At 42.9% G+C, this 24,968-nt stretch overlaps 1 protein-coding gene across 4 annotated transcripts in view; it reads left to right on the forward strand.

Annotated features, from left to right (window-relative positions):
• Positions 1-23,736, forward strand: part of ELMOD1 (ELMO domain containing 1) — a 140,075-nt gene extending 116,339 nt beyond the window's left edge. For 2 of the 4 annotated variants that reach the window (XM_056561621.1, XM_056561624.1), the window contains 4 exons: positions 2,241-2,274; positions 14,931-14,981; positions 15,746-15,879; positions 18,208-23,736. In XM_056561621.1, the coding sequence (XP_056417596.1) occupies positions 2,241-2,274; positions 14,931-14,981; positions 15,746-15,879; positions 18,208-18,380 (392 nt within the window). In that variant the 3' untranslated portion in view covers positions 18,381-23,736. The remainder of the gene's footprint in view (positions 1-2,240; positions 2,275-14,930; positions 14,982-15,745; positions 15,880-18,207) is intronic. The other 2 variants (XM_056561623.1, XM_056561625.1) reach the window with 2 other exon arrangements.
• The last annotated feature ends 1,232 nt before the right edge of the window (positions 23,737-24,968 follow it).

Genomic DNA, 24,968 nt, shown 5'->3' on the forward strand with positions numbered 1-24,968 from the left:
TGCTTTTGTTTGAAATAGACTTATTTTGTAAATTCTGGGCCTTTTCCAGCCTTTAAATCATATGCTTAGCACTTTTATGCCTAAATGATTAACCACTTCCTGGGCCACTGCATACGTCCACAGAAGAGAACCTAAGTCAGGCCATATTAACCCCGTAGTACTGTTGTACAGGGGCGTATGGTGTCTCTACAGCTCTGTACTATGGCGCTGTAGCAGTATGGCAGTTCCATAAGGCACCACGGAGCAGAAGTAATCCTCCCCCGGGAGCAATGGTTTACAATACGACATCCAGTGGAATATTTTCAGTCAGACATGACAGACTGATATATAGGGGGAGAGGGAACTCAATCACAAGGGATTACAATCTACAAGGGAGGGGATGGAAACAGTGGGTGAGGGGGAGAGAGTCGGTTATCTGTGAGCAGGTAGGGAAGCAGCCATTCATAGGGCCATACAGTAGCAGCAGGGTTATTGTAGGTTGTAGGCTGTCCTGAAGAGATGGGTCTTCAGGTTGCTTATTAAAGGGGTACTTCACCGTGGCACCCTAGTCATAAAGTGCACAGAACGAACTCTATTCAATGCCAGATGACTGGCGACCACAGCTGCCACCCCCCCTCCATTCATGTCTACGGGAGGAGGCATATGACGGCTGTGTACTAGCCATCACGCCCCTCCCATAGACATGAAGAGAGAGGGCATTGCGTGATGTCATGAAAACAGAAGCCCCAGGCTTCCATGTTCATGTACGGCGCAGCGCTGACTCGAAGATCGTGGGGGTGGCTGGGTGTCGGTCGTTTGGAGTCCTAGTGGACAGACCCACGCCATCAGACATGTTATCCCCGATCCTTTGAATAGGGGATAACATGTCTAGGGGCGGACTACCCCTTAAGGTCTTAATGTTGGGTGAGAGCCAGATATGTTGGGGTAGCAAGTTCCAATGTATGGAAAAGCAGGAGAAGACAGTTGTGTGAGGTGCGGACAAGGGGAAAGCACAGGCGAAGGGTCTTGAGAGGATCAACGATTATGTAAGGGGCGGTATCGGGAGAGAAGGTCAGAGATGTATGGGGGGGACAGGTTGTAGATGGGCTTGTTTGTTCTGGTAAACAGTTTAAACTAAATTTGCTGGCCAACAGGTCACCAGTAATGGGATTGGACAGGTGAAAGGAAGAGGAGAAGCAAGGGGACAGGTGGATCAGTCAGGAAGCAGAGTTGAAGATGGATTAAAGGGAGTAAGGCTACATTCACATCTCGGAATTTCCGTGCGGAATTACGCATAGGAATTCTGCACAGAGCAGCAGAGTCCTGCTGAATTCTATGGGATTCTGCTGTGTGGTGCACAGATGTTTGTGTCATGGAAAGTATGATTCCCGTGTCCGCAGAAAGAATAAACACGTCCATTCTTTCTGCAGACTCTGCACCGAATGCATAGCAGTCTACTACGGATAATCCCTGTGCGGACATTCTGCAGGCTGCCTGCGCCTGAAGTCTGCAGAATGTCCGCACAGAGATTATGCTCACGGACATTTTGTGGTGGGAACATAGCCTAAGATTGTTTCTAGTTTCTCGTAATAAATAGAGCTTGAACAGGGCTGATCTGTAATACCAGGCATAGCCCACGGACAATGTTTCTAAACAAAAAATACCCTTTTATAAGTAAATAAAACAAAGAAATGACCAATATAACTAACAGGAAAAAAAAACAACAAAAAATAAAACAGAAACATTATAAAGTTGTTTCCTAAAAATAACATGAACACAAAATTTGCTGCATAAAACATAGAATGCAGATCCCTTGATCTCCTCTTGGTACAATCACAGGATTCCCCTTTTAGTATATAAACTTATGTTAGGGCTGTGCCCTGGCAGACACCATTTTAGGATGCCTATTTCTTAGTAGCAACCCAAATACTTCTGTTTGGTCTGGTTTAGATTTCCTCTAAGGGTTAATTTACATCTAAAACTATGGTATCATTGTATACTTTGGCAAATCCGCTCAGATATACTTCTGCAAAAAGAATTCCCACCTTTATTCTTTTGGCAGAGTCCAGAATTTGACTTTCCGCAACGGAATTTTCCGCTGTGGAAATATTGTTTCCTAATATTGTTCCATAGTATTGTTCTATACTCGATTGAATGCTGTAGCCCAGTTTTGAAGGTATCTTTAATTCTGTAATATTGCATTATTTATGTTTCATGTTTTATTTTTTTAGTTGCTTTATTTTTTTTCTTTTTTATGTTTTGCATTTTAAGGGATGTCAGTAAAGAGGATTTAAGGTATACAGTTTATTTTGCTTTATGTATATATATTTTTTTCTATCATTTGGTCCATAAAGATGCATTCCCATGAGTTTTTAAGGGGTATTCCAGGGAAAAACTTTATATATATATATATATATATATATATATATATATATATATATATATAATGTATATCAATTGGCTCCAGAAACTTAAACAGATTTGTAAATTACTTCTATTAAAAAAATCTTAATCCTTCCAATAATTATCAGCTGCTGAAGTTGAGTTGTTCTTTTCTGTCTGGCAACAGTGCTCTCTGTTGACATCTCTGCTTGTCTCAGGAACTGCACAGAGTAGAAGAGGTTTGCTATGGGGATTTGCTTCTACCCTGGACAGTTCCCGAGACAGGTGTCATCAGAGAGTACTTAGACAGAAAAGAACAACTCAACTTCAGCAGCTCATAAGTACTGAAAGGATTAAGATTTTTTTAATAGAAGTAATTAACAAATCTGTTTAACTTTCTGGAGCCAGTTGATATATATTAAAAAGTTTTTTCCTGGATAACCCCTTTAAGTACACACAGGAAAAAGGATTACATGGTCTGGCCCTGTTAACACTTTGGCAGTAGTAATGAGGGCAAGATTACTAGCAAAGGCTTTGTTGTTGCATAGATAGTAAGCCTTTTTTTGGGAGGGGTGAGTAATTTGAAAATGTATATGAGGGTTTGCTCTACAACCCTTTGGGGTGTATACCCTGTAGAGGGGTCCAAACCTATGAAATTTATTGATTAGTAATGCAGACAAAACTGTTATTTGGGTACCTGATCCCATGTGAATGGAGGGTAGGTCGAGTAGGTGCACTCCATTCATTGTCTATGGGAGTGCCCGAAGCCAAGCAGTAATATACAAAGGGTCAATTCACACAGCAGAATTCTGCTTCAAATTAAAGCCCATAGACTTCTATGGGATTCCGCACTCCCATTTACACTTCTGAATCTCCGCTTGGGGAATTCCGCTAGTGGAAATTCAGAAGTGTGAATGGGAGTGCGGAATCCCATAGAAGTCTATGGGCTTTCATTTGAGGCAGAATTCCTCAAGCTCAAATTCTGCTGTGTGAATAGACCCTTATGCCCTATCCACAACATAAGAGGAAAAGTGTTCATGGTGGCAAAATCCCTGTAAGACCCCATTCAGACGGCGGAATTTTGCCTGGAAAATTTCCGGGCAGCAATTTCACAGGCTGCAGGTCCATGCATTTCCAACTAAAAATGCGGCTTGGTAAATGAAGAAGTTTATAATTCATACATAAGAATTATATTGTCACTAGGGTAAAAAAAAAAAAAAATAATATATATATATATATATATATATATATATATATATATATACATACATACAAAGGCAGCCATGGTCACAAGCCGCTCTGTGTGAGCAGGTCCAAATCTAACACAGCCATGTTTTCTAAAATTCGGTTTCCTTAATGAAGCACTCCAGGAAATTATTTTTATTTTATTATCATTATTTTTTTTTTTTTTTTGCTTATATAGTGCAGCATAGGCTATTATTAGAGTATAATGTAGGGGTTCTTGTGTATGCCCTGTGCTTACCTGTTTTGGCTGAAGTGGCAGGCGTGTGTTTTTAGACATGTTTGATTCTAATGCAGAGCAAAACTGAAATGGCTATGCTGCCTGCATTTCTCATGAATCCTCTGGCTTTGCAAAGAAAGGGGGTGTTTTAATTTACCTAAAAAAAAAAATCTACTTATTCACTTGGCTACAGAAGCCCACTAAGTTGAGAAGGTTAGGCTCAAGTGGGATGGTGTCAGTTCACACTACATGCAGTTTTCATCCTTTTTCTAAGGCTTCATGCACACCACGTTTATGCTATACAGTTCATGTATCGGATTTCTCAAAACCGGACTAAACTGTATCAAAACGTGTGTACAAATTTTAACCCATATACAGTTGAAAACCGCATACGGTTTGGAAAATGGTGCCCGGTTGCACCCGTTTTTTTAAGAAAAAAAAGTACCGTATATACTCGAGTATAGGCCGAGTTTTTCAGCACGATTTTTCGTGCTGAAAACACCCCCCTCGGCTTATACTCGAGTGAACTCCCCCACCCGCAGTGGTCTTCAACCTGCGGACCTCCAGAGGTTTCAAAACTACAACTCCCAGCAAGCCCGGGCAGCCATCGGCTGTCCGGGCTTGCTGGGAGTTGTAGTTTTGAAACCTCCGGAGGTCCGCAGGTTGAAGACCACTGCGGCCTTCAACATCATCCAGCCCCCTCTCACCCCCTTTAGTTCTGAGTACTCACCTCCGCTCGGCGCTGGTCCGGTCCTGCAGGACTGTCCGGTGAGGAGGTGGTCCGGTGGGATAGTGTTCCGGGCTGCTATCTTCACCGGGGAGGCCTCTTCTAAGCGCTTCGGGCCCGGCCTCAGAATAGTCACGTTGCCGTGACAACGACGCAGAGGTGCGTTCATTGCCAACGTAATTCTGCGTCATTGTCAAGGCAACGGCTCTATTCCGGGCCGGAAGCGCGGAGAAGAGGCGCCCCCGGTGAAGATAGCAGCCCGGACCACCTCCTCTCCGGACAGCCCTGCAGGACCGGACCAGCGCCGAGCGGAGGTGAGTACTCAGAACTAAAGGGGGTGAGAGGGGGCTGGATGATGTTGAAGGCCGCAGTGGTCTTCAACCTGCGGACCTCCGGAGGTTTCAAAACTACAACTCCCAGCAAGCCCGGACAGCCGATGGCTGCCCGGGCTTGCTGGGAGTTGTAGTTTTGAAACCTCTGGAGGTCCGCAGGTTGAAGACCACTGAGGGCGAATGATGAGAAGAGGATGATGAAGGGGGGGGTGTGGGGATGATGAAGGGGGGTGGGGATGATGAAGGGGGGGGTGTGGGATGATAAGGGGATGATGAAGGGGGGATGTGCGGGATGATAAGGGGATGATGAAGGGGGGATGTGTGGGATGATGACAAGGGGATGATGAAGGGGGGATGTGTGGGATGATAAGGGGATGATGAAGGGGGGATGTGTGGGATGATAAGGGGATGATGAAGGGGGGATGTGTGGGATGATAAGGGGATGATGAAGGGGGGATGTGTGGGATGATAAGGGGATGATGAAGGGGGGATGTGTGGGATGATAAGGGGATGATGAAGGGGGGATGTGTGGGATGATAAGGGGATGATGAAGGGGGGATGTGTGGGATGATAAGGGGATGATGAAGGGGGGATGTGTGGGATGATGACAAGGGGATGATGATGAGGATGTTAATGACGGGTCTGGATGATGACAGGGGGGGATGAGGTATTTCCCACCCTAGGCTTATACTCGAGTCAATAACTTTTCCTGGGATTTTGGGTTGAAATTAGGGGTCTCGGCTTATACTCGGGTCGGCTTATACTCGAGTATATACGGTATACATTTTAAGCTTTTCACTCCATTTTTAATAAAGTTTCACTTGTTTGATGTGCAAAGTTAAAAACCTTATGGTGATACATACAGTTCTGTACGGTTCCCATTGACTCCCATGTTAAAAAAAAAAAAGCATATACGGTTTAATATAGTTTTTCACCCGGACCAGAAAATTTGGTAGACTACGGTTTTGGGTACAGGTAAAAAAACGGACAAATCCGTATGGGATGCAAAACGGACTAAACCGGATGATGCATTTGACATACGGTTTACAATGTTAAGTCAATGCATACGGTTTTCTATACAGTTCCATACGGTTTTTAACTTGAAATCGTATACGGGAACGGTATAGAAAAAACCTGGTGTGCATGAACCCTTATTCAAAGTGATTTTTTAGAGCTATATTGCCATGACCTTTAATCACAAGTTTTGAAGGAGTACTCCGGTGGAAAAAAAAAATTTTCATATCAACTGGCATCAGATAGTTAAACAGATTTGTAAATTACTTCTATAAAAAAAATATTAATCCTTTCAGTACTTATCAGCTGCTGTATGCTCTACAGGAAGTTGTGTAGTTCTTTCCAGTTTGACCACAGTGCTCTCTGCTGACACCTATGTCCATGACAAGAATTGTCCAGAGCAGGAGAGGTTTGCTATGGGGATTTGCTCCTACACTGGACAGTTCCTGACATGGACAGAGGTGTCAGCAGAGAGCACTGTGGTCAGTGCTCTCTGTGGAGCATACAGCAGCTGATAAGTACTGGAAGGAATAAGATTTTTATATAGAAGTAATTTACAAATCTGTTTAACTTTCTGGCACCAGTTGATTTTGAAATAATTGTTTTCCCCCAGAGTCAAATCTGACATCCTGTGAGACACAATATGCACAGTAACTTTGTGAGAGTCAGACTGGTGATCACGTGACCAAATTACAGTGACAAAACACATGACCCAGTGTGCATGATATGGGCAAAAAAAAAAAAAAATAATAATAATAATCCAGGAGTGCTTCTTTAATTTCATATTTGGTATAATACATTATAAATAATTGGTGTGGACTGCATCTTTTATAACGTGCCTTATATCCCTTTGTGTCTGCATTGTGTTATCTATTGTAATGTATTGTAATGTTTTTGTGCTACTTCTGTATACCATGAATTTAAGGAGGTTTTCTGGGAACACACGTTGTTGGCATTCACTTAAATCGGTCTGAGCTGCATTATTGGTCACTATAAGACAACAGCTCTACTGTGCTGAAAGGACATTGACGGAGTCGAGTCGTCACCAGAGCACTGCGGCACATCATGCTACTGATTATTGGGGGTCCCAGGGGTCAGCCCTCACTGATTACATGTCTCAGAGATGACCTATTATTGACCAACCCTAAACTAAGTGTATCGCCAGAAAACTCTCCTATTACTAAGTGAAAACATAACATGAAGTTTTTGAGCGAAGAATGTTTTCATTCTGTCAGGTTTTGATGTTTTTCACTTATTTTAGTGTCCCCCAAAGCGTTCAGACAATGGTAGCATGTAAAATATACCTCCATTTACATGTATTATTATAAGGGGATTTTCATCACAGCCATAAAAATGATGGTATAGTAGTAGCTCAAGAGTTATAACAGTAATTAAAGTAATTAAAGATTTGGGACGGTCATTTTGGTGACAAGTGACAACAGGAAGTGCAGCCATATTGGTAGCTACTTTTGGACTAACTTCCTGGTAAATAGCTGTGGTTAACCAATGGGGTATGGCGGGACCACGGGTGTAGCGATGTGAGTGGTGGGATCAGATAACCCCGGGGGCAAAATGTTGTTAACCCCTAGTGTTCGTGACACCAGTGTGGTTTTAGGGTTCCAGAACACCACACGCCCGCTTCTCCGCTATCCCTGTTGCTAGTAGTGAAAACAGAGTCCACAACCAGTTATGGTCAAACGGAGGCTTTAATGAATATAAGACAGATGGAAATATCTTCACAGCTAAGGCCAGATTTCCCAGAGAGGTGGCCAGGACCCAGATGGACCTCGCAGCTTGCTGGACCAATACTTGTAATTAACTTGACTTGAGATTGGACTTGACTTGACTATATGCAGGACTTGACTAGTTTCAGTGACAGCAGACATAGACTTGAGACTTACTGGAATGACTGTAGCTTTTGGGGTCTTCGAGATGCTTATCACATGCACTGAGATCTCTGGTGGTTGCTGTGCTCAGTAAGGTAGCATAAGAGCTAAGAGCTGCTTGCAGCAGAAGAGGGTGAATTGTAATGGCCGCCCCTTTATATAGTGGGGAGCTGGACTAAAGCCCATTGGTCAAGCTGTGGGTCATAGCTGTTGCGCCCCCTTCCCATAGACTTTGGTAGAGGGGGCGGGCGAGACGATCACGAAGGGGCCGGGTGTAACGTCACGCCCGGCGACCGCGAACACGGAAGCCCGCACACAGCGTTCAGAGTAATGAACTCCGGACGCTGTGAGCTGAGCTCCGAACTGCAGGGCAGCGCACAACCCCTTTAAGTGCTGCAGTGACATTGGGGAATTTGCTGAGTTGCCCACAGCAACCAGCTCACCACTACAGTCATGAGTAAGGACCTCAGAGGCTGAAACACGTCGACATCCAGCAGTAGCACGCTGTTTTTTATGAAGCTGTTCTGGATCGCTGTTTTCAGTTACCATAGCTCTACATAAAGAAGGGAATACAAACTATGTTCCTTTTGCGTAATACTCCACTACAAGTGAATTCTAAGTATTTTATGCACAATGAAAGAGTGCAGGGAAGACATTTGGGGACATTTGTTAAGAAATCTTTGCTGCCATAGAAACAAATCAGGTTGATGTTTTCTTGAATTGAAGCAAAGGACATTGTATATATGTTCCACACAGAACAACTCGTCTATCATTTTCTCAAAATGTTCATTATATATCTTTTGTGCCTATACTTAGATTCTACTGCACCTAATGTGGGGGAAGTATACTGCACCTAATGTGGGGAAACTATACTGCACCTAATGTGGGGAACTATACTGCACCTAATGTGGGGAACTATACTGCACCTAATGTGGGGAAACTATACTGCACCTAATGTGGGGAACTATACTGCACCTAATGTGGGGGAACTATATTGCACCTAATGTGGGGGAACTATATTGCACCTAATGTGGGGTAACTGTAGTGCATCTAATGTGGGGAACAATACTGCACCTAATGTGGGGGAACTGTAGTGCACCTAATGTGGGGGAACTGTAGTGCACCTAATGTGGGGGAACTGTAGTGCACCTAATGTGGGGAACTGTACTGCACCTAATGTGGGGAACTATACTGCACCTAATGTGGGGGAACTATATTGCACCTAATGTGGGGGAACTGTACTGCACTTAATGTGGGGGAACTGTAGTGCACCTAATGTGGAGGAACTGTACCGCACCTAATGTGGGGGAACTATACTGCACCTAATGTGAGGAACTATACTGCACCTAATGTGGGGGGACTATACTGCCAACCTAATGTGTGGGGAACTGTGCTGCGTACTTAAAGGGGTAGTCCACTAATAAGATATATAAATGTGCATAGGAAGTTGTTCATGTTTTTTTTTATCTATAGTCCGGCCCTCCAACGGTCTGAGGGACCATGAACTGGCCTCCCCCATTTAAAAAGTTTGAGGACCCCTGACTTAGAATGATGGGTGTATGTCAGAAGGATATCTGCAAAAGGGAACAGAGGAGATAATGGTGTAGTCAAGGAAAGGGCTAAAATAATGCCCTCTATGTCAGACATATAGATTACTAATCATTTGTGGGGGTGTATTAGGTCAGTGTTTTCCAACCAGGGTGCCTGCAGCTGTTGCAAAACTACAACTCCCAGCATGCCCGGACTCATTTTGAAATGTAAAATATATATCTTTTTTCTTATAGAGCTACATGGAGGAGGCGTATCGGCCGCGGCTTCCTGCGGGGGTCGGAGCGGCCGCTTCCGGCAGACTGTCAGGGCTCCATTCAGGAGATCACAGGGGGGGGGGGGGGGGGTCCCAGCAGTCGGACCCCCCGTGATCTATAACTTATCCCTTATCCTTTGGTTAGGGGATAAGTTAAGTTCCGCAGGATTAGGGGTTCACACCACGAAATTCTGACAGGCGGCATTGTGCACCGATTCCTCAGTGTGAACATACCCTAAGTCTTAAAAAACTTCCCAAAAATGTTTCCTCTTTATGTTTCTTTTAATAGTGAACTGCATTGAATTCAGTGGGGAAATGTCTGTTAGTTCACATGTAGTTTAACTTTACACCCATAATTACTAGACATGCAGTTAAAGGGGTACTCCGGTGGAAATATTTTTTTTTTTTTTTAAACCAACTGGTGCCAGAAAGTTAAACAGATTTGTAAATGACTTCTATTAAAAATCTTTACCCTTCCAGTCCTTTTAGCAGCTGTATACTACAGAGGAAATTCTTTTCTTTTTGAATTTCTTTTTTTGTCCTGTCCACAGTGCTCTCTGCTGACACCTGATGCCCGTGTCAGGAACTGTTTAGAGCAGCATAGGTTTGCTATGGGGATTTTCTCCTGCTCTGGACAGTTCCTTATGCGGGCAGCAGGTGTGAGCAGAGAGCACTGCGGACAAGACAAAAAAGAAATTCAAAAAGAAAAGAATTTCCTCTGTAGCACACAGCTGCTAAAAAGTACTGGAAGGGTAAAGATTTTTTTAATAGAAGTAATTTACAAATCTGTTTAACTTTCTGGCACCAGTTGGTTTAAAAAAAAAAGTTTTCCACCGGAGTACCCCCTTAAGTGCAAGTTTTTTTTTTTCTTATAAGCCGTTTTCATCTAAAAAAAAATAAAAAAATGTAACTTGAAAATACTGTGGTGAGGGTATGATGGAGGGCAGATGTTATTACCCTAGGGGCAGATGGCATTAACCCTTTGTGTTTGTGACGCCAGGGCGTGGTTTATCCTCTACACCACCCGAGGTATACCGCTGGATCCTGGGCTAGGGACGGGCAAATAATGACTCCGACTCCAAGTTACGGGACAACGGAAGCTTTACTGAGGCAGACAGATGGAATAGTCTTTACAGCTCAGTTAGGCCCAAGGACGTGACCAGTGACTTTAGAGACTTGCGGGCTCGCTGGGACTTGTAGTGGACTTGTATTCATTGCTGCAGACCCACGCTGAATTTAAACAGACTTGACTAACTTGACTGGGACTGACTAGACTTCACCCCTTGTGTAGCTTACCAGGCTTTGACGTTCACCTGTGGGGCACTTGGTGATGGAAGCGGGGCTGCGTGACTAGGCCTTGGGTCTCCTCAGGACACCAGAAACTCTCTCAGGTCTTGACTGTTCCTCAGCAGAGCTTAGACTGACTGACTAGCTCCTCCCAGGGTTTATATGGGGGAGACTTTGGAGGGGTCCTATAGGTCACCCACAAGTCATCTGATCACTGGTACCTTCCTTGGTTACAACCCTTTGTAACAACATTTAAAGGTACATAACATCATATATACATTACATTAGATAATACAAGGCACTTATTAACCTTTTATTACACACAGCGTATAGGGATGACTCAGGGGACACTGCAATAGAGTCCGCCAGACAGGACAGCAAGGGTACAGGGGTGAAACTCCTGTACTGGGCCACCACAATTCTCTTGCGGGAGAGTTCCATGGTTTTCAGTGGGATACTGCTGCACCGTGCATACAGCAGAATTTACAATTGACTTGCCAATTTTCTCTGCGGATTCCGCACAGTCATCTTCTGCCGGTGCCCGCTGTCAGCAGAATGTCTGGCAGAAATCCACCGATGTGAACATAGCCTTAAAGGGGTACTCCGCTCCTAGACATCTTATCCCCTATCCAAAGGATAGGGGATAAGATGTCTCAACGCAGGGGTCCCTCCACTGGGAACCCCCGCGATCTCTCTTGCAGCACCCCTGTCATCTGGTGCAGGGAGTCAGCTTCGCTCCGTGCCTGATGACTAGCGATGCAGGATTGTGATGTCAGAACCTCCTTGTGACGCCCGCCCCCTCAATGCAAGTCTATGGGAGGGGGTGTGATCCTCCAGCCCCTGCATCACCAGTCATCAGGCATGAAGCGAAGCGAAGCTCCATGCACAAGATGACAGAGGTGCTGCAGGAGAGATGACGGGGGGCTCCCAGTGGCGGGACCCTCGCGATCAGACATCTTATCCTAAGGATAGGGGATAAGATGTCTAGGGGCGGAGTACTCCTTTAAAGGGGTACTCCAGTGGAAAACAAATGTTTTCTAATCAACTGGTGCCACAAAGTTATATATATTTTCTTAATCCTTTCAGTACTTATCAGCTGCTGTATGCTCCAGAGGCAGTTGTATAGTTTTTTCCAGTCTGGCCACAGTGCTCTCTGCTGACACCTCTGTCCATGTCAGGAACTGTCCAGAGCAGGAGCAAATCTGCATAGCAAACCTATCCTGCTCTTGACAGTTCCTGACATGGACAGAGGTGTCAGCAGAGAGCACTGTGGTCAGACTGGAAAAAAACTATACAAATTCCTCTGGAGCAAACAGCAGCTGATAAGTACTGGAAGGATTAAGAAAATCTGTAACTTCCTGGCATCAGTTGATTTAAAAAAAAAAAAATTCTACCGGAGTACCCCTTTATTGTTATATTTTGTAAATTCAGACATCGTAGTTTAAAAAAGACCTTTTAGTATGACTTAAATTGCTGCTTATAAAGATGGTAAATGCCAGCATACACACCTATAACCTGCATATATTTCTCTACACGGCATAGAAAGGAATACATTGCATGCCATTAGGTAGTGAGTTGTTGCTTTTTAAGGTCCTTGTTCCAGTTTTGCAATAACTTCAGTAAAAGCTTTCACAGTAGGAGCTCTCGGAATAACATCATAATAATACAATAATTGGGAAGGATTCCCTTTGGCAGTGAAAATCAGCATGAACGTTCTGTAAATGTACACTACGCTATACTTTGCAGTCGGGGGCATATACTAATAATATTACCAAGACTACAAGATGATTGTAAAAAATAACTAAGTTATGAAAAAAACACATTCATCATTGCAGGACTTCAGAGGCGGCCTATCAGCAGGTCCCCTACTCTGATCCAGTCCTGAAAAAATACACCAATGTTAAAAAAAATCAAATAAAACAAAGTACATGGAGGCCCTTGGGCAAGCATGTGGTGCCCCTACCCATACTTTTATGGGAAGGTAGTAAATAGAGGATAAAACTGCAGAATAAAAGTCTAACCTACATAATGCCACCATACAGAGCCAAATAAAAATTCCAAACAGTGCTCACATACTTCCATAATAGTGCTATAAAATAAACAACTAGCACTGCCACCCAGGAAATTTAGACTCTATTGTCTAACTTTATATGACCTATTACATGGCTTTGTTGATGCCAATATTTTGCACAGAAATTTTGGCACTCATTTTGGTACATGATGTTGCATCTTAAAGGGGTACTCTGCCCCTAGACATCTTAACCCCTATCCAAAGGATAGGGGATAAGATGTCTGATCGCAGGGGTCCCGCCACTAGGGACCCCCGCGATCTCTAAACGAACGCCGGGTGCAGCGCCGAAAGGCTCCTGACGTCACGGCAACGACCTCAATGCAAGTCTATTTTTCTCTGTAGTACAGGACATCACAGATCACATTCCTTTTATCTCCACTGCTCCTTTTCTCTCTCTCTCTCTCTCTCCCTTCCATCTTTATTATTGGAGGAAACGTGTTTCACATGCTGGGCAGCAAAAAGGGCAGTGTCCTGTCAGTAGTGGAGTAGAAAAGCAATGTTTTTGAACTGTAGTCCTTCACATTGTTAATTTCACATATAGCAATCCGTAGTAGTGCCAAAACAGAAGTGCTGTACAAGATCATAATAATAATATTATTAATAATAATAATTACTTGTGAGCTATAGTGTCATGTTCGTAGTAGGGATCAGTGCAGACTAATGCTTCCCCCAACCACTTTCCCTACCTACTTGGATGATCCACCCTACACAGCAACCCTCAACTTGGCAACAGTCCCTACACTAGCTAAGTGCATAGGAAATCAAGGAAGTCAGACAGGCCAGATAAAGTACAAAACTAGTAGACAAGGGGATAACCAGGGACAAGACAGAAGTCAGAAACCAAGAGGGCAGTGCAGTACAAAATCCCACAGCAGAGACTGCTCAGAACAAGCAAGTGCCAAACCTATAGAGCAATGTCAGGTCCAAGTCAGAAGGTGAAAGTCATTCCAAGTCATTATTTCGAGGAACACTCACAATGGTTGTGGATTTGTCACAGTTTTTGCTTTTCTTAACCATTCCACTATAGCTTGTGTCTAAATGAGGCCTAAGTGTTGGTTAAACATCCCACTCATCTTAATGTGTTTTTTTTTTATATTACTAAGGCTGCTTTCACACTATAAAATGTATCCGTTATAAAGATCCGTTCAATGTTCCGTTCTAAAAATCTGAAAATCATCCGTTAAACAGCCGTTAGAAAATCCCATACGGCCGTTAGAAAATCCCATTAAAGTCTATGGGATTTTTACATTGGCCATTTTAACCCGTTATAGCCCGTTATTAATAACGGCCGTTATTTTATGACCTAAAAGGAAAGCAGAAGGCGCTCCATGTGCGGGATCAGCAGGTCAGGCCCATAGGGAAAGGGAAACGATCTATCCCACGCCGCTTACCAGAGTTGGTTGTGTGCACACACACAATAATGGGAAGCGCCTGTAAATGCTTGTGTCCTCATCCGCAGCCCTCCTCAGGGGCAGTAGATAAGCAATTTGACCGTGTAGTAGGAGATGTCGGCGCTGGATGAAGGAACCAGGAGCATAAAATCAAGCTGGGTTTAAAATCAAGCTGGGTTTGATAAAATAAAGCTGGGTTTATTAGATGCAACGCGTTTCGCTGCGCATGCGCAGCGAAACGCGTTGCATCTAATAAACCCAGCTTGATTTTATGCTGCACTCCTCCTGGTTCCTTCATCCAGCGCTGACATCTCCTACTACACGGTTATTTTATGACGGAAGATAGTAACGGGAGTAATAGTGCATGCATTATTTCTTCTGTTCATTCACCCGTCACAAAATAACGTCCGTTATTAACAGGCTATAACTGGTTAAAATGGCTAATTTAACGTCCAATTTTCACATTTTTTTTATAATGGAACACTGAACAGATCTTTATAACGGATACATTTCATAGTGTGAAAGCAGCCTAACCTTTCCAACCCCCGAAAAAACATTTTTTAACTGGTATGTTTCTTTATTTCTTTCTTTCTAGTAAAATCAGCAAAATGGAATGGGAAATGAAAAAGTTTGACAATGCCATTGGGTATGCTTGTAACAGAAAACGTGAAATATATGAGAAACTTTTGGCACCTCTAAACATCCCTGTTATCAGACTTATTTGTTATCTCTATACGGTGCCAAACAGTATATTTTTATTTAAGTGTTTTGGTGTGTTTTCACTGTTTGTACCTGGAAACAGTCAGCAATGTGTTGATATCTATTATTCTTAATATTCATCTCTTTTAAGTGTTTTAATAGCACCTTAATATGGCCTTAAAGGGGTACTCCACTGCTCAGCGTTTGGAAGAAACTGTTCCGAACACTGGAGCCGGCGCCGGGCGCTTGTGACGTCATAGCCCCCTCATGACATCACACCCCACCCCCTCAATGCAAGTCTATGGGAGGGGGCGTGGCAACCCTCCACGCCACGCCCCCTCCCATAGACTTGCATTGAGGGGGCGGGGTGTGACTCCATGAGGGGGCGGGGCTATGATGTAGCGGGCTCCCCGCGCCGGATTCGTAACAGTTTGTTCCAAATGTTGAGCAGCATTTACCCCTTTAAGTCCTGTTAGTTGAGTTCCCAATCCATCCATTTATTATATATTCTTACACTAGACTTTTTGGATTGTCATCTGTTAATGTATATGATATTGTGTATTTATGTGTTAATAACACTGCCTGCCCAAAACCATAGATCAAATGTATATAAAGTCATGAGGTGTGACATTGTAAAGACCCGGACAGTTTTCTTTCTATTGATGCACATTATTGGGGTGTTATATGTATTCGATTTTACTTTTCATACAGATATTCATTTGCCATTGTTGGAATTAACATTACTGACCTGGCCTACAACCTGCTGATAAGTGGGGCCCTCAAGACACATCTGTACAATGTGGCCCCAGAAGCTCCGTCCTTGCATCACTTTCAGCAAACTTTCTGTAAGTATTTATGAACGTCTTTCAGGTACAAATATAGTATATCTGTATAGGGGCAAGAGCAAGGCCCCCACCAGTCCGAGGCCTTAGACAGTGACCTAAGTGGCCTAATAAAAGAGCCGCCTCTGTCTGTAGCCCTGAACATGAATTGGTAAGAGGGCGTCTCTTGCTGAGTTTCCTTTTTTCTAGCATCCGAATGAAAACCTTAAGGGAACATATTTATACTTCTGTATTATGGAGATTTTCTAGACTGCAGAGACCCTTATCTCCCAAGATTAAAACCCCTAGTCCTTTCCCCAACTAAATAATAATAATAATGACAAACACAAAATTAAATTTTTATCTGTGGGTGAGGGTAGGCCACAGCTTTATTATAAATAATAAAATTAACATTTTTATAAATAACTGTAGAAAAATAAACTGTATAAATTAACTCTGTTCATCCTGCGAGGTGCTGCCACACCCTCCGGTGCACAGGTCTACCCCAGGATGTAAACTCTTCACTCTTCTACCGCCAGCTGTGACTTCAAACAGAAAACACACAACACAAAATAAACACCAACAGGGGAGGGAGGGTGGGACAAAATTCTCCGGGTACGAGGGGCAGAATGAGGTGAAGGAGGAGAGATCTCCCTTTTAAACTGGTGGGAGGAGGGTAAAAACCCGGGAAAAAAGCACACCCATGATTGGTGTGATCCCCAGCTCTCAAGTCTCTGGGCAGTTTAGGAGGGAGGGGGAGGAAAAGCAGGGCGACACAAAGTCTGTAGCTGGGGAAAGGAAATTAACCCTTACAGTACTTTTTTCAACCTAAGCTCTGCAGTCAGAGGGCAAGCAAGTTATACACAGCTTGCCCTGACAGGTCTCTTATCCTGACAGTGGTAGGCAAAAGGCTAGAGGGAGGGGAGTTATAGGAGTTATGGCAACATGTAAAGATGAGGGATGGGGAATCAGGAACCAGTCTACAGTTTATTATAAATTAGGATTGTTAAAGGAATTAATAACTAAATTACACTGGGTCAAGAGGGTGGAGCCTTTGCTTCACCCCAGGGTATCAAGGGAGCAGAGTCTAGACATGAATTCATTTGAACACCACCATTTGCCAGCACAGCTTATGTTTGATGTTTCATAATGATATAAGCAAGCCATGGGCACAGTGCTGACTCTCTGCCTTTTTGGAATAGACTTTTTTAAGGGAGCAGAGTCTGCCAGCTTAGGTAACACAAATGACAATGAGAAATTTAGATTTCTGTTAAGAATAAGAGGAGGGATTGAATTACAGGTCTACATTTCACCTCACCATAGTGTAAATAGTGAATTCAAGTAGAGGAAACAGACAAGTTCGCACATCCACATTTTGCATTTTGATCTACTTGCTTCTCAGCAATTCAAAAACTAACAGGTTGTTAGTATACATTTTGATCAAAAAGTACAAGCCCACTCGCCACATCAAGGCAACCTATTTAGAGTGGGTCCCTAACCTCCCTAGCATAAAATGGCGTAGCACTGGGCGGCGACAACCACCTCCGCAACACCAGTGCCTACAGGGGTAACACCTCACTGGCAGAGTGGCCCCAATGCCACTCAAATCAGTCCCAGGGCCACGCCTCCCCACAGACACGGTGCCACAGCAGCAATGGACACCGCACAGCACCACACCAGCGTAAACAAGGTGTAAAAGCTCACTTACCATGTGCTCCCAGTCTCTCCCTTCTTCCATGGCCAGCACTCCACTCCACCCATTTGGCCCAGGCGTTTTTAATTAGCAGGAGACTGCATAAGGGTTTCCTCCTTCCATTCTCACAGCCCTCTGGTAGGGAGCACATGGTAAGTGTTCACACTGGTGTGGTTCTCTGTGGTGGCCATTGTTTCTGTGATGCTTTGTCTGTGGAGTGGTGCGGCCCAAAGCCAGGGGCTTGGTCGGGCAGCAGTGGGGCTGCCTGGCCACTGGGTCGCTCCCCCTGTGGGCATGGTGTCTCTGAGGCAGTGTTCGCCACTCTGCACTACGCCAGTGTTAGGTTAGGGACCCAATCTGGCTAGGTGGCCTTGACGTGGCGAGTGGGCTTGTACTTTTTGATCAAAATGTATACGAACAATCTGTTAGTATTTTAATTATGCTGAGAAGCAAATAGATCAAAATACAAATGGTGGATGTGCGGCTATGTTTCTCTTTGTGTTGTACATCGTGTAAATAGTGTCTGGGGTCTCAAAGTAGGCTATCAGGGTATTCATATACACCATAAAGGTCATTCATGGACAAGAACACTATGATTCCGCTTCCTTTGTGGAGTTTCGGTTTGGTGCTGAAATAATTTTTGGAATGTTTTGTCCTAGGCTTTCTCATGCATGAGTTTCATAAATTTTGGATTGAAGAGGATCCTTTGGACATAATGGAGTTCAACCGTGTACGCAACAAGTTCCACAAGCGTATCTTAAAGCAACTCCAGAAGACGGACATGGCTTTGTGTCCCCATTTCGCGGCCTCAGAAAGCTTGGTCATCGTGTAGTCATCTACATTGTAGAATTCCAGATCACTGCCTCACTATTGTGTTCATTATCATGGCGGCCGTGCTGTATGACCACAGCGATTGTATGCATGCTTTTTTGGTAAAAGTACTCATCTCTGTTTTGATTATAAAATATAAATCCCCAGGCTTTTAGGCCCCAAGGGATTTGCTCATTTGATGGTTGCGCATATTGCGGGTTACGCAGTGTTATATTTTCATCTGACATGAGAGTTTTCTATTTTTTTAGATGATATTTTTTTCTCATAGGTAAGCATTGAGGAGTTGTATTTGTTACTTTAAGTTGATGTCTGACCAAGCCAGCTCTTGTATTCTAAGCATTTTATGATCCCTAATATTTCTACTGATCTGATGCTATGTTTACATAAAGTCCTAACTATATATACTGTATATACATTACTTCACTATTTTACAGTCTAAACACAATGTTTAGATGTGTCAGAAGAAGGTAACAATTATGCTAATATGAACAGTTTTGAGCAAAGTTGGAGCAATTTTGAAGGGGCTAAAGATTGGGGAAGTGAAACTTAATGTGAATGCCCTTTTTACCCCAACCCCCAATGCTCTTTCACTTTAGTATCCTCATGATTAAGACTCCAACTCCATAATTTATGGTGGTCTTGGTGGCCATTATAAGGTGGTTCACATTTCCATGAAAAGTTGGTTGAAAGGTTTCTTTTGTGTTAGTAGATTTGAGTAGGTGTTATATTCAAAAAGTTGTCATAATTCCTGCTTCTACTTTACTCCTTGGGTCCTTAAAAGGGTTGTCTGATTTAGAGAACCGGTTTTCAAATACTCTATAAGTATGTTCAAGAGGTCTCACCTCTCTCTCTCTCGGCATGTCATACATTATAGGAACAACCCATTAATTTAGGTGGGCACCATATAATGTTTAATTTCTCCTGTGGTGGTTCTGTTGAGTAACTGATCACTTGCTTCCAGTTAATCGCTGGGGGTCCAAGCAGCAGGACTCTATTTGGCAAGGTTATCTTCAGAGACCACTTCATAAAAGAAGGCATTATCGAACATGGACAACCTCTTTAGGCAAATTAAGCACATGTCAGTTTGATAATATTACTGTATGTTCTGCCCAATGATGACCCGCATGACTAATAAGGTGGGTCATTGTCAGACATGATGAAGACTATCCCAATTGGGCTGATTTTTTGGGTATCTTTCAACCCCAGTAACAGGCCCCAGTGGGCCGGAGATCGTCTGGTCAGCCAGCCAGAGGGGTAATCTGTGATGGCCAAATCAGCAGGGTCTGGTTGTTCTTGCCAGTGTTAGAAAATTGTTGTGTTCTAGAATTCTTTTTAAATTTAAACAAGCCTCCATGCTATAGATATTTCTAATAGTTATTGATGGACACAAGAACATACTTTTCTGTGAAATATGTATTTTACTCCCATAAGTGCTTGGATAAAGACGATTTTAAAAAAGTGTCCGTGAACTAGGAGAGAACCTACAGAACCCACTAGACCTCATCTACAGATACATTGTAAATTAACCAGCTTGCCCTGTATTTGAAATTACACTTTTGTTGGGAAATGAGGAGTATGTATTACAAGCTGAAAGTAAAGGACCAAGAGTAGATGGGACATTTTAAACCCCCTACATTGGGCACCATTATTAGTTTGTCCCTGCAGGAAAATCCAATCTATATTTTCCTGGACAGTTGCCTTCAGGCAAGACATATTTGGATCCTATAGACTTCACTTACCCATACACATTAGACACGTCAGCCGACCAATAACAAACTGCTATTGTCAGCCATGTTTGAACTTTATGGCTGTAATGGGCAATATGGACTTAAATGAATATGGTTGTGTCTGTGAAAATATGGTCAAACAGCTGTACCATCCACCTTTATCTGTTGTGTAAGGCAACCAATAGGGATCTATGGTGTTGTACGCCCATGGAGGTTTCCACGGTACTTCAGGAATACAAACAGTTAACTAGGGCTCAAGTCCTGCAGGAACGCATGGTAACCGAGTTCCTGCACTTTTTCCACAGAAGGAACACTTTTCCCATTAGGAGTAGTTGTTCCAGTCCAGCTCTTGAGTGGAAATCTTGGGTGAGTTCCCACACTTTTTTCCCAGGACTTGACTCCTGCAGTCAACCATGTACAATAAACCAGTGTGAATAAGGCCTAAGTAAAAAAAAATAATTACTGGTCAATAAGATGGAGTTTCGTATTCAAGGTGACCACCCCTGGAGACTAACAATAAGTCAATTTATAATTTGTATTACCAATAACTTCAGAGCAGTTTTAACCTTCTAATAGATTTATGCCTACAAAGCGTTTCAGTATTAATCACACTATATTATATCTACGATCTCTTGACCCTTTTTATGGATAAATAATCTATTTTGTCGGTATTCAAACTCTTTGTGAGTAAATTTTGATGTAAAGCAATCTATTTTACCAAGAAACTTTTTAACAGGCATTCAGAACTTTGTATATTTGCGAATTTCAAAAAAATATTTCTCCTATTTTTTGGAGGCCGAGGAATATTCTCTTTGCAACAATAATGTTATTTAAGTGAGTTTGTGTAGGGTCTAGGTATTTTCCAACCAGGGTGCCTCCAGTTGTTGTAAAACTACAACTCACAGCATGCCCAGACAGCCTTTGGCTGTCTGGGCTTGCTGCAAGTTGTAGTTTTGCAATAGCTGAAGGCACCCGTGTTGGGAAACAGTGGTCTAAGCAATAGGTTGGGAAACAATGGTCTAAACAATAGGTTGGGAAACAGTGGTCTAAGCAATAGGTTGGGAAACAGTGGTCTAAGCAATAGGTTGGGAAACAGTGGTCTAAGCAATAGGTTGGGAAACAGTGGTCTAAGCAATAGGTTGGGAAACAGTGGTTTAAGCAATAGGTTGAGAAACAGTGGTCTAACCAATAGATCTTTAGTTACACATGAAGACCTATGTCTGGGGGTGCACTACTTTAAGTGGATGATCAGGTTAACAGTACAGTGGCCAAGATTTACTCGATGGAAACAGCCTCAGGACTGTCAGGGCAAGCAGGGGGCGGTAGTTTCGTAACAGCTGAAAAGCAACCGGTTGTAGACGACCATTGTATAATATGTCATCATACTTTTCAACAGTCACTATTTGCCTTGAAAATTCTGCAAATGGATGGAAAAAGTGGGTGTTTTGGAGGCATTCTTAGTGGGACACGGCTCAAGTGTTCTAATTGCCCAGATTGAAATGTTGGCAAATATGTAAATGATTATAGGAGGGAATATGATATTATTGAGGGTAAGCTGGTATAAAAATATCAGGCTAGGCCTCTGGGTTACATTCAGCATGGTCTTCTAGAGCTCAGATTTTACTTGTTAGAAACTAGCAAGAAGTCAATGAGAAATTTAATTGGTTGCTGTGGGAGCCGTACTTTCGAGACCACCGTTATAGAGGTTGGCTTAGGTTAGGTTCACATTGCTGTTGTGCTCTGTCCCATTCTGGGTTGGTTTGGTTCTTTTTTTTTTTTTGCCAGATGGCCTCAAAACAAGTCCTGATGGATTCCATTGATTTGAATAGGGTCTGTTGCGGAGAAAAAATTCCTGTCATTACGACGGACTTGCCAACGGAGCTCCCTTTAGCAGAGTCCGACGGCATTGTGAGCCCAAGCTTAAAAGTTCGGAACAGATATTAGTTCCTGACTTTCGACTTTCCTTACCATTTTATGGGATAAGCCTCACAATCTATTTCTTAAAGGAACACTACGGACAGAAGCAGTTGGCAACGGTCCTGAGAAAGGTGTGGGCCAACCATGGAGAGGCAAAGTTGAGCAGGGTCTGGGCATCCTTAGATTTTTTTGGGCAGTCCCTTGCATTGAGCTTGAGTGCCCCAAAATTTTGTTAACAACAAGGTATAGTTTGAGCGTAAGGCAAAAGTGCATGACACAGATATGTGAAGACTACCAAAGAGAGAACGCCTGTGTCATGCTCCACCCCTTATATTTACACTGAGGAATTTACGTGAGTGATTCCGCTCGCTTATTCCGCTCAAATGCTGCATTAAATGAAAGCTTCTTTGACTACAAGGATCTTTCTGCAACTCTGTTCACACTTGGGAAATTCCACAAGCAGAATTCCAATGCTGAATTCTATTCCAACTGAAGATTGAACATTAAAGTCAAAATAAGTTTGGAGCAGAATTTAAGCAAAATTATCCCATAGAATTTTTAAAGGAGATTTGAGAGCCAGCCCATTGGTGGTTGAAGTACTGAGCCTTCAGATTTCCTCTTAGAAATTCTGCCAAATTCCGCACCAATTCTGCTCCAAGCAGAAGATTGTAGATTTGAAGAATTTCCTGACCGAAATCATTCCTCGTCAATCCCTCACCAATTCCCTAGTGTGAACATACCCTTAGGCCCTGCACTGACCATAACAAATCAATTTTAACTTTTTATATATGAATTCTGAAGCTAAAAAGGGGTGAGTAGAAATAGGAAGTTTTTTGCCCATTTACCTGCTTAAAGTATTAAGCACCTCACATACCAAAAAAATGGTTGTCTTATTTCTTTTAGGCCTCTGGTGTCATTTTCCTTGGGGCCAGGACTACAGGGCTCTCAGTCTGTACTGTTGTGCAGGATAAGGGTACGTTCAGACGAGCGTATTTTCCGCGCGTATTTCTCTGCGGTTCCACCGCTGAAGGACCTCTATATGCTGCCTTTACATGTGCCTGCTTGGAGCGGCAATACGCCGCTACGAGCAGACACACTGTGATTTGTGAGTCGCCATGCACATGTGCAGTATACTCGTACATCGCGCCAGCTCTCGGTCTAGCTCATTGAGCAGGGGGAGCGGCCGTCATGTGTGCGAGTACGCCACGCACATCGCTTCAGTGTGCCTGCTGGTAGTGGTGTATTGCTGCTCCAAGCAGGCACATGTAAGGGCACCATACAGAGGTCCTTCAGCAGCGGATCTGCAGCATAAAATACGCTGTCTGAACGTACCCTAAATGTAAAATATTGGTGGAATTGCTTTTTCATCCTTTACAAAAAAGGGATGTGTAATGGATAGACATCAATAGGAGAAGACGGCAACTATACAAAGAAGCATTTTCTATAATGTTACCTAGGTAATTCCTGTTTACAACACATTCATCCCAGTGTAATGATGTGGCAGTGGCTGACATATGTACAGGTTTTTTCCCATGACATTGAGTGCTGGTTTCTGTTTTGCTCATATTCAAGTTTTTTTTTTACTGAATGTTCCATTGTTTTTGGATATGCTGTCACTCAACTGTGATCTCATTTACTAGAATTCATTTTTTTGAATTTCAAGCTTCTAATTGTGAAATCACTTGAATAAATTTCATGACATTCCAAACAAAAGTGTTTTTATTTCTTTACACTAATAAAATACCTTGGTTACACTTAAATGGGCACTGTTAGAATGAAAAACTTTCTATATATTGTACATCTTGGCAAACCTTAAATCTTCCTAATATACTTCATAAAAAAATTCTTATTTCCTTTTTATAGAAATCATGGCTTATAAAAAAAATTAAAAAAAAGACCACTAGGGGTCCCCTTACCATCCAGAACATAATCCTGTCCCGCTGCAGCATCATCTTTGTCCCAGCTGAAGCACAGGCTGGGACAAAGTCCAGGAAGTGAGGGTGGGACTAGCACTCCTTTGCTTACTCCTGTCCTGTCTATCAGACTCCTTTTTTGAAAACATAGAGGAGGGGGTTATAGCCTGCAGTGATTGGATGAGGAGACCCAGCACAGCAGACTCAGGGAGGAAGTGAATGCATGGGGAGTAAAGGCCGGCTCAGTACTTGCCTCGGAAACACCCCTTCCTGGATGTCAGAATGAGTGAGCAGCAGAACAGATTTGTGAGCCAAATACAGAAGCTAGAAACATAAACAAGACATGTAAAGCATCTGCATGACCTTGTGAGTAACATATAGAAGCATTATTATTTTCTGTTAAAACTCCTTTTCAAAACCATCTTCTGTTCTGAAAAACACAGTCAGGTTCAACCCTATATTACAGCTGTTCTCTGGAGGTAGGTCTGGGTGGACAACCCTGGACTCCTTTATTGACTCCCATAGAGGGCTATGTGCGGGCACCTCTCCATTATACTTTATAAAGATTGCAAATCAGAGCATGTGCAAAACTGAACTATTTTTTCTATACAAAACTTATCGACCACTTCTGCTTAAGATTACTGGATTCATGTTGCAAGTTCGCTCATCCCTATAGGAAAGTGTTTTCCAAACAGTGCGTCTCCAGCTGTTACAAAACCACAACTCCCAGCATGCCCAGACAGCCAACGGCTCTGGGGAACACTGCTTGGAGAACACTGCTATCGGTGATCCAGTCTATCCATTCAATATCAAAACCTATAAGACATTTATGGCATATCACTAAAACCACCAATATGAAAAAAAAAATGGAGTCCGAGCCTTAATGTCAATACTTATAAACAAAGAAAACTACACCGTGTACTATTCATTGTATAGTGGCGGCGCTGCTGCATTTCCTAGTTGAGCTGCTGTATCGTACACTTTTGGATATGCCATATATAGAGAGAAAACAACAGGAAGGAAAAATACATG

The sequence above is a fragment of the Hyla sarda genome, chromosome 2 (assembly GCF_029499605.1).
Source record: "Hyla sarda isolate aHylSar1 chromosome 2, aHylSar1.hap1, whole genome shotgun sequence".
Taxonomy (NCBI): Eukaryota; Metazoa; Chordata; class Amphibia; order Anura; family Hylidae; genus Hyla; species Hyla sarda.